We start from the raw sequence: 10386 nt of genomic DNA on the forward strand, positions 1-10386 counted from the left end.
TCTTTTCTGTTACAGTCTTAATATGATCATGCAGTAACTTTAAACAATAAAGTCAAAGTACTTTTGTTCTGAGTCTGTGGCAAAATATCTATATGAATGAATCAATGAATGAATGAATGAATGAATCGGATGGAGCCACCCGAAATGTAAAGGTGTACCAGGAGATCTCACAGTTGATGGCCGCTCACGGCTACCACCACACTCTACAGTAGTGTTGGGAGAAACAAAAAAAGCTGAAGAGTGCCTTAGCGGGCCAGAAAAGACCATAACGTTGCAGGATTGGGTGGAACCGCAAGAGTTGGAGCAATTTCGACTAGATGGATGGCATTTACGGACACTGGGTTGCAAACCGAGGGAGAGAGGGTGGTTTTGACTCGCCCACGTCGTTGTTGGAGGCAATGGTGGAGGATGGTAAGTCACCCCACCACGGCGTTCAAGCACCCAGCAGGGAGCGTACCTATGTTCCCCGCTTTTCCTCAAGGGTCCAAAAATATATAGGGATTATTTTTTCCACCATCATTTACATAACTGCTGCATTGTGCGACATTCGTCTATGCCTTCGATGATTTAATTTAATTCAGTTTAAATTTGTTAGGCCTATAATATTGTCAGTTTATTTTGAAAAGTGCTGGGGATAATGTCCATATGCTGGATTGTGTACAATTATGTTTCTTTCGTTTTGAATTTTGTTAACACTCAGCGACCCTAGTGGGCAATGAATAGTCGTTGACTGGATTCGGAGGAGCCTGATTCATTGCAAATGTGGTTATGAAACAAACACCTATACTCTATGTGTGTGCTTATTGCTGATACTACATAGATTTTTTTTGTTTTGTAATAATTCACAATATAGACCTATGGCCTATTTTGATACAAACATCAGCAGTGATTAATCTGTCCATGAGGATGTCCCTGTTCCGACCGGGTCAGAGGGAGAGAAGAGGTCTTGGGTCGGGATTGGGGAAGGAGAGCTCTCTCTGTCTCTCTCTTTCTCTCTCTCTCTCTCTCTCTCTCTCTCTCTCTCACACACACACTCTCTCTCTCTCTCTCTCTCACACGCGCACACACTCTCTCATTTCCCTTCAGTCGAGGGAAAATTTAATTTTGGCCGAAAGGTAAAAACAAACCACAGTGCTGTCCATGGACACTCGACCTCTGAACCGGCTATACAAGCCCTGATGTTCATATCATGCCCCCCCCCTCTGCTCTAAATTGTACTAAAATAATAGAAGGCTGAAAATCACAGCTGGCAAAAAAAAAACAGTGGTAATTTCGTCCTGCGCGGCACAGTCCACAGCAAATTTTGGTAAATTGGTAGACTGAGGTGCCGAGATGGGTGTGGTGGCGCAGCAGGGGGCGTGTCACAGATTTAGCTTGGCGCAGTGACAATTTCGTGCCAAGAGGATGTGCCCAAAGTGCTACGAAAGCCCGCCAGCTCGAACTTGGTCTACTCTTGGTGCAAGGCGAATCGTGGGCAGCGCAGTGGTAGTTTGGCTGACCGAGGCACAGTGCGCACACGTCACCAATACCTTACAGGCAGGTTTCCATTGTTCCAGGCACATTTAAATGTAATAAAAAATCACAACAACTATTTATTGTAACTATCTATATATAGATTTATATCTATATCGATTGTCCTGTCGCATCTGACTTAATTAACACAGATGAAGCCAGGGATGGACTGGAACTAAAAAGCAGCCACGGCTGCAGTTGTGAGGATTCGCTTTTATTTATTTATTTATTTATCTATCTGCGGACGACCCTATAATCTCTGTCAACCAACCTTAAACAGCCTCTGCATCAGATCGGGAGTAGATATTTGGCATCAATGAGATTGTGTTTATTTGACCAACGTTTTTTCTTCATTCTTCATTAGGTTAATGTTAAAATTAGGTGAATTTGGTGGTGACAAAATTGTTCAGGACATAACACACATCTATTGAACAATCACTTGGCACACTTTCTTTCAAAATCATTCATTTAATAGTGAACTTGTAAAGGACCTCAGGAGGGGAACACCGTTGCTAATAATAATAATAATAATAGTATTAAAATAACGGGTCAAAAACGGAAAACTCCATTCAAAGCTTTTTTCAGTAAAGAAAGAAGATGGGGAAAATCCATTCCTCACCAAAAAAGAAAGGAGACGCTAAATAGTCTAAAGGAAAATTCTGCGGCTGACAGCCTTCCAATATGATTCCAGATCACTGTGACCTGCAAGGCTAATTAATAATAAGCACATTAATATTAATTAGGTTACATTTATGAAGGGAAGGTGTGAGGTTGTACACTGGCTTCTTACAATTACCCTTCCTCACAAACAAGCAAACACAAAAGACAGAAACAGTACTTTAAGATAAAGGTTAACATTTATTAAAGCATTAAAATTGATTAATAATAATAACAAAAACAAACATCAATCCTCTTGATCCTCAATCTAAAATAACTACTGAAAAACTGTTTGAATATGCATAAAAGGGACATGGATATGAGTGCAAAAGTAGGATAAGGGATTAAGCCGGGCTATGTTGCTTATCCTGGCTTAATTTATCCGTGATCAGGTTTCTCAAAAGCAGGATAGGGGAAAGCAGGATATGTTATGACATAAGTTACCATGGAGATTTATCCTGTGGCATTAGCCTGGTCTGGAGCAGGCTAAGTTCCAGGATTTATTAAATCTCATCCCTCATCAGCAGTCACCACAGCAGTCACCACTGCCCACTTGTTGCGTGTGGCCATGACTCACTCACTCACTCATTCACTCACTCACTCACTCAGACAGTCCTTTAATTGCTGCATGTTCTTTCTCTCCTCATCAGGCTGGCTCACTCAGGCTGACACACATGCAGCAGATCCACAATCATTGCCACCCAGTTACCAGCCTGCTATATAAGCCAGCAGCTCAGTTTCTCACGAGGCTCAGACCCAGCAACACCTTAGTCCCACCGTATGATTTGTTAAATACTTTTCTGTTTAGTAATATTTAATTTAGTTGTTATTTTCCTTTGGCTTGGAGATGGTCGGTAGTCTTACTTTTCGTTTAGCTTTAGTTCATAATTTGGTTTTGTCAGGGAGGGAGGGGGAACCAGCTTCGACGTCCCTATAGGGGGTGGCCTGGTCCCCCCTCCATTTTGCTGAGTTTGGCTGGCATCTCCAGGTCCTTTTGGTTTGACAATTCTTTATTTGGTAAAGTATTTATAGTTTTCGTAAAATATGTTTATTTCCCTGTGGGAAATGTTTGTGAATAAACATGTTAAAATGTTCCATTTTCTGGTGTCCTTCTTTTATGTTGAGGTCTCCAATTTGAGCCACTGATTTATTTATTTAATTGTTTGGAGACCGTAACACCACTACACAATGTTTTCACTTTCAACTAAACCGTGCAAATGCTGTAGCTGGGGAGTTCCGCGAGCGGGTTAGAAATCAAGAGCATTAAAATGAAAAAAATAAATAGTAGTGGGCATAGATTATTATTTTTAACCTAGATAAATCTCACTGTAATCTTGGAATTAATCTAGATTAAAATGGTGCAATTGAATTCTGCTGAAGGCATTCAGGGTATGTTTGCTACCCAAATAATGACTAAAAATAAGTCTTTGAGAACGAGTTACGCAATTTAGTTTACGCATTAGTCCAGGGGCTCACAGCTTGTTTCCAAAATGCATCACAAACTGCTTGAGAAAGCTGTTCTACTATGATAATTGGTGATGAAAATAAATCATGTTCAATAAGATGTACGTGTGTTTACTAACTGTTTTATGTATTCAGCTAAACATGAATTTTGAACTGTTAGCTAAGGGATGCTTTGCGTTTAGGTGGTACTTGAGACTGGAAGAACTCCTACAGCAAACTAATTCCGCATTACACAAGGTGCAAACAACCTTGGTCATTTCACAGTCGGCATACACGCAGGTTCGAAGACTCGTTCTCGCCCCCTACAGTGCAATTCGGCTAGGTATACATCCGCAAGGGATAGGGGATTTCTGTACCCCAGTGACCACAAGAGCTTTACTGGCAACAGCATAGTCTCCTGGTGGGACACCCAAGTAGGACAGATAAAGTGGTAGAGGCCTGATTGAATGTGCATTGTTTCTCCAGGTTTGGGTTGGACACATTTTAATTATAAAATAAAAATATATTATTTTAATAAATTGTGTTTGGTTTCAATTTTCTTCATTAACATATTATATCCCTGACATATTTTTTAAGCTCTGTTTTTATTGAGTTAATAAGAAGTTTTCCTGATTTTATTATTAGTTTATGACTGAGCTATCAAGCATCTCAGTCATTTAGAAAAACAGTTTTCTTCTTGAGAGCTCTATTGGAAACAAACGTGTGTCAGTTGTTCAGTTTAATCCAGTTTTTCTTTACTTTGCTTTTGGTTTGAAACAGTAGAAGAGTTAGCATTCCTGCATGTCTTATAGAATGTGGTTGGGAAGCACAGGGAGAAGCTGTCGCTTCATACTTACTATAACTGCAATAGGCTTCCAAAATACATAACACTTGTTCCAAAGAGAAAACACCATTACAGGCAACATCACAAACACAAAAAAGCTGCTGGCCATGAAGCTTGCTTTAGATTTGATTGACTACAAGTAAATTCCTCTGTAGAACCAGCCCTGCTGCTCTGACAGCAGTTATTATTCTACAGGTTTTAAAGGGACAATATGTAGTATTTAAGGGTTTATATAACCCAAAATCCACTTTTTCATACATATTATGTGCTCCTGCATTGTCTAGTCGCTGTATAATAGTTTTTGTTTCATTTTCGTAGTGTTTCAAAAAGTCATGTTAAATAACATGACCACGGACCGATGTTGCATAGCCACCGTTAGCAGCGAGACGCCATGTTTCTACCGGAGCCTGTAAGGACAAACGCGAGAGAACAAAACAAGAGTCTCTTTACTTGTAGCGGAAGTCCCGCCTCCTCTCTCTCCGCTTTGTCTGCTACGGCCGCGGTAGCTCCGCCCTCTCCCTCGCCTCACGAACCTCATCTGCTGACACGGAGAAAGACGACGAGGACGACATTTGACCAGCTGCGGATACTGTAGCGCTGTAGCGCTCAGGGAAGGGAGGGGGTGAGCCAAGCAGCAGGTCTTTGTTGTAAATTTCAGCCTCTCCTCTAGATGGCACTATAAACTACTTATTTCCCCTTTAAGGTTCCAAGCCACAAAAAGTAGATAGTTTCAGTTCAATAAGTGCTTTAGTGAGATGTTTCCCTCATGTCATAACAGAACAGATGTCAGTCTGTGGCCAAATATCTCAGAATTTGTCTCAGATGGAGGGGACGACTTATTTCTGGGACTTTTTGAACAAATTAGTAAAGTTTGTAGGTTTGAATTGATCTCTCTCGGAATTTAGCTATTAAAACTCAAACATAATAATGCATAACAGACGTAAGAAAATATGAACAGAAAATCATGAATGATATTTTCCTTTATGTTTATTGAGGGTATTTTTCTTTTGCTGTGCAATGTGAAACACTGAAGTAAAAAAGGGCTATGATTTAACTCTTAAATATGTTATGAATATAAATATATACCCGACACTATTCAGTTACCAACGTAATTACATTGCTATTGAAGTATGGTGACTGAAATGCATATGTAACTGATACATTTGATGGCTCACAATCCATGAAACAATGCATAGTTTATTTCCTCTGCTACCTGGCCATCAGGTATTTCTTAGTGTTTTTCTCGGGCCTTAAAAGAATGATAAAACACTTTGGAGCAAAGATGCAGAAAAGCAAACCATAGCTAGAGGCAATAATTGCAAAAATCTCCACAGCTACTGCATATTTTCCAGGAGAGCTGACGTAGGCGGGAACAAATGCTGCCCAGACTGCACAGAAGATCAACATACTAAAGGTGATGAGTTTGGCCTCGTTGAAATTGTCGGGTAGTTTCCGAGCAAGAAAAGCCAAGAGAAGGCAGGAGCAGGCCAGGAGGCCGAGGTAGCCCCGAACCAGAGAGAAGCCCACCACAGAGGCCATGGCACACCGCAGCGTCACCTTTAAACCAGGCACATCGAGGTCAGGCTGAGGAACCGGTGGACTGAGTGAGAGCCAAATGACACAGATGAAAACCTTGATGAAACAAAAACAGCACAAAATCAGGTTCATGTACATGAAAAGGTGTAACTAGATACAATTGAAAAGAACATATGAAACACTGACCTGTATACTGGTGAAGAAGCAGACACTTCCTCTCTGTTGACCTGGACCAAACCACTTCATCAAGGCTTCAGCTCCAGGACGAGCCGAGCGAAATGCTGCCAGAACCACCATGGTTTTGACTTGAAGGCAGGAAACACAAAGAACAAAGCTGATGCCAAAAGCTGCCTGCTGGAAATGACAAGACCAGACTGACGGACGACCGATGAAGACCAGAGAGCAGAGGAAGCAGAGCTTCAGAGACAGAAGAAGCAGGAAGCTCAGCTCAGAGTTGTTAGCTCGAACCTACAATAAAGATTTTGAATTTGTTTTGGTATTTGAAAAACATTCACATGAACAGCAAATATCATGTTTTTTATGTACAAACTGAAGTAACTGCAAACCAAAGATGATGAGTGTTACTGGGATCTTACCATTGGTGTTTGACGGTAGTAAAGAAAAACCACAAACACAGCTGCTGTCACCGTGACACCAAATACAGCAACTGTAGTTAGAGTTATACCCAAGGTTTCATCAAAGGACAGGAAGTCTAGCTGGCGAGGGACGCAGGCGGTTTGGTCAGAATTGGACCAGAACTCAGGTGGACAAGGTTCACAGTGAGGAGAACCTGGCGGAGGAAACAGGAAAATCTAGAATTAATACATACAAAAAATGATTGCCAAATTATGTGTGAAATACAACACAGATGCTGCTGTTCACTGCACCATGCAGCTCCACGTTTCCTGAATGCAGTCTGGACAAGTAATTCTACATTAAAACAGCTACATATATCTGATCCCACTTTTCATCATTCTTAGCTTGTGCTTATATAACTTTCATACCCAGTGACCCTGAATGATCATGTGACATACAGTATGTTTGGATTTACGTTACAGCTGACACAAAAGTGAAACACTCATCTGGACTCAGAAGGAAACCATCATATGGATGAAGCCTTGAAGGCGTCTGGAGGAACATTAGATCCCGCAGAGTGAAAAATTATAGGACAATTGTATGCAGTGATTTTCTCACCAGTTATGTTGCTTATTTCTCCACTTGGACATGGGATACAGTCAAAACAGCAGAGGGGTTCTCCTTTCCTGGTTGCCACTCTGGTTCCTGGACGACAGCTCTCACTACAAACTGAAACGGGCACCTGAACAAAAACAACATATTGTAGATCATGTTGAGTCATAGATTTATTCATCAGATGTTTGGGACGTTGGCCTGAGTCAGGATCACCTGATTAGACCCTGTGCTCCATTGAATTGCTGACTCGTTCATTTGGAGGTCGTATCCATCTACACGGCCGATTAGAACAAGTTTGAGTTTCCCTCCGAGAGTTTTCTGCCAGTTCACGAGATCATATTTTGCTGGAACATCGGCGCCGTCAAAATAAAACATTTCACCCTGTGGTGTGGTGAAGTTCACCTTATTCAAATGCTGTAGGACCTGAAAGCATCAAAACACCAACAATTTCAACTTCAAAGAGTTTAACCCTACAATGTGACACATGAAAATATTCTATAAAATACAACACTCAGGAAATTTGGATGTGAAAATCCCACAGTGATAAACAGTATTGATTTTACCTCCATTGGTTTAATGTGTTTTGGAATGGTGCAGGTGGAGCTGTTGTTTCCAGGAAAACTCTTAATGTCGGGACACAAGAGAAGCCTGTGAAGAGCATGGGCTACAGCGTAAACAGCCAGGTAGACGTTATACGTCACTCCAGCCTGAGATGTGTCAGTAAATAGATTCTGCACTGTCTGCAGAGACTCTGTGCCACTGCACGGAGGCAGAGGATCTTTCTGAAGCAGCCTGTTAGCAGGAGCTGTATCTCCAAGATGACAGAGAAACACAGTCTCCCAAAATTCTCTTAAGAACTTATCATTTGGACGATGAAATGGGCTGAGATTTCTGAGATACTTTTCAAATCCAGGTATAGCTGAACTCCTTATGGCCACTCCCAGGACACCACTTGCCACTTTAGAAGAGATTGGATTTTGGAGAAGATCCTTACTGGTGCTCCAAGCCTCACTGGCCAGAAACTGTCTGTCAGTCACCTTCAGTGACAACAAAATCTTAACAATAATCTATTACTTTTCTGAAAGAGCAGAGTTTGACAGATTTATAGATTCTGTGTGTTCCTCACATTTCTGGCATCCAGCTGCTGGAACAGTTCCCTCACACTTGTGTACCAGGAGAAGATCAGAATCACCTTCGCAGTGGAGGCTTGAATGGCAAGTGCTGCATGCGTGGCATCACTCACAATATTCTCTATGCGGAGAGTTTCCACAAATGCCAAACAGACTCCTGCTCCTTGAGTCTCCTCCTGAAAAATCTAATAAATGCAGTTGGAATCAACTCTTAAAACTTTGCATTTAAAATCTTATTTGTGCATGTTTCTTACACAGATGCTGTTACATTTGCAGCACGACACAAGTGGAAACACCTTTATTGCCATTAGGCCATAACTATTTTTTGCCACTACAGCTCCAATCCATGTCCAGTTTAAGCGGATAGCAAGCTGGGCGATGACTCGTGCTTGGTAAATATCACTGGGTATGGTCCTGAAGAAGTTGGGAAATTGGCTCCTATCACTGAGACAAGGGCAGCTGGCTGTGTAGCTCATCTTAAAAAAAAAAGTGAAATCTTTGACACACAGAATGTTATCAACTTTGACACAGGGCTTGAGTTTTCTATCAATATAGTTGCTGTAGTTGACAATGAATATGAAATCTTAGTATAAATTATAGTAAAGCAAAGTATAAATTAACAATTTTTTGCCCCAAAAAGGGGAATTTGTCTTGCATCAACAATGAGACGTTCACTTTACCTGACTACATGAAACTAACCATTAGAAACACGTCATAGCACAGCATGATTTCATTAACGAGTGTCAAGTTCAAGGTGGAAGATCATCCAGTACCTGCAGCCTGAATTTAACGTTCATACGTTCATATGATTTTTAATCAATATACAAAAATAAAAAGTGGAAGAATGTTTTTTTTAATATTAAAACTCACCAAAGGTACAGAGAGCGGCCCCAGGACTCTGGAGAGAATCTGAGCCGTATTTGATGAGTCACCACCGATGATCATAGGAACAGACTGAACACCTGATAACATGATAAAATGTCACACAAGAGTGTTAGTTCAATAAAACATAATCCAGTCTAATCTTGAATTCCTGTAGTCAATACTTGATATAAATACAATTGTGTTTGTAGAATTGTCTATATATATATATATGTATTTGTTTATGTATTTGTACATATGTTTAACCACCTTAAACACACAATTTTACTGAATTTATGCATTACTTTACTGCTCATACCAATTGTAAACACTGATATATACTGTGGACAGTCCAGCACAAACATCTTAACTCCTGCACCATTCTTATTTCTTCTTTCTGGTTCTGATACATATGGATGAACATCATGTATATGCACAGATATATTTAGAACCTGTCATTTCTCCACTTCCCTCTCCATAGGCTGCAGAATAGTTGGTCATGGCTGCTGAAAAACTACAGCTGCTGCTGTTTCCTCCAACCAGTAACAGGGCAGCTCGTAAAGCCCAGAAGGAAAGTTGACAGCTGTCGTGAATGTGATAACCCAGCTTCACTCCTGGTAGCAGTGTCACGCTATCATTGATTTCTTCCAGCGCAAACACCATGGCATATATGTACTGTAATTCAAGACCCTGCAGTCTGAGAAAGAGATTGAGAATAAATGTGATTGTAAAAACACCAAGCTGCAAATGTGTCATTATTTTCATCATAACCTTTCTCTATCCAGTCAAGCCTCATTGAAATTAAATATCTCTTTTTACAAGAAGCTCCAGACCAAATACAAAAGAAATCTAGTCAGGTTTCAGCTTCAGGTTTCAAACAGAACAGTAATTCACTGAAAACATCTCCAGTCAAAGTTAATTTAAAAGCAGCTCTTTAAGATTCAGCTGTTTTCCTCAAATTCAGCCCAGACCTTTGACATTTACTAAAAATGTGTCCTGTCATCTATATTTAACTTCATACGGAATAGATATAGGTTCATATTCAAACATATGAATTATCATTGTACAACATCCACAGTAAACACAGTTCAGAGGTTGACCTGGTGCAAGGTTTGTAGAGCGGCAGCTGAGTGAATTCATGATCTACAGCTGGAGGTTTGTAATAAAGACTGAAGAGACCACCGATGACTACATCCCCGTCCTGAAACAGAC

General features: G+C 40.6%; 1 protein-coding gene across 1 annotated transcript; it reads right to left on the reverse strand.

Annotated features, from left to right (window-relative positions):
* Positions 1–5665: 5665 nt before the first annotated feature.
* On the reverse strand, positions 5666–9849 carry LOC310941862 (extracellular calcium-sensing receptor-like; the record flags this gene model as incomplete). Its single annotated transcript, XM_083907110.1, has 10 exons — positions 9627–9849; positions 9184–9275; positions 8610–8789; positions 8310–8498; positions 7747–8220; positions 7397–7606; positions 7187–7310; positions 6589–6782; positions 6179–6460; positions 5666–6088 (listed from the first exon to the last, which is right to left on the reverse strand). Exons 1-10 carry the CDS (start codon positions 9835–9837, stop codon positions 5666–5668), a joined length of 2379 nt encoding a protein of 792 aa, XP_083763236.1. The 5' UTR covers positions 9838–9849.
* Between the last annotated feature and the right edge of the window lie 537 nt (positions 9850–10386).

Source organism: Microchirus variegatus (genome assembly GCF_963457635.1).
Source record: "Microchirus variegatus genome assembly, chromosome: 20".
Taxonomy (NCBI): Eukaryota; Metazoa; Chordata; class Actinopteri; order Pleuronectiformes; family Soleidae; genus Microchirus; species Microchirus variegatus.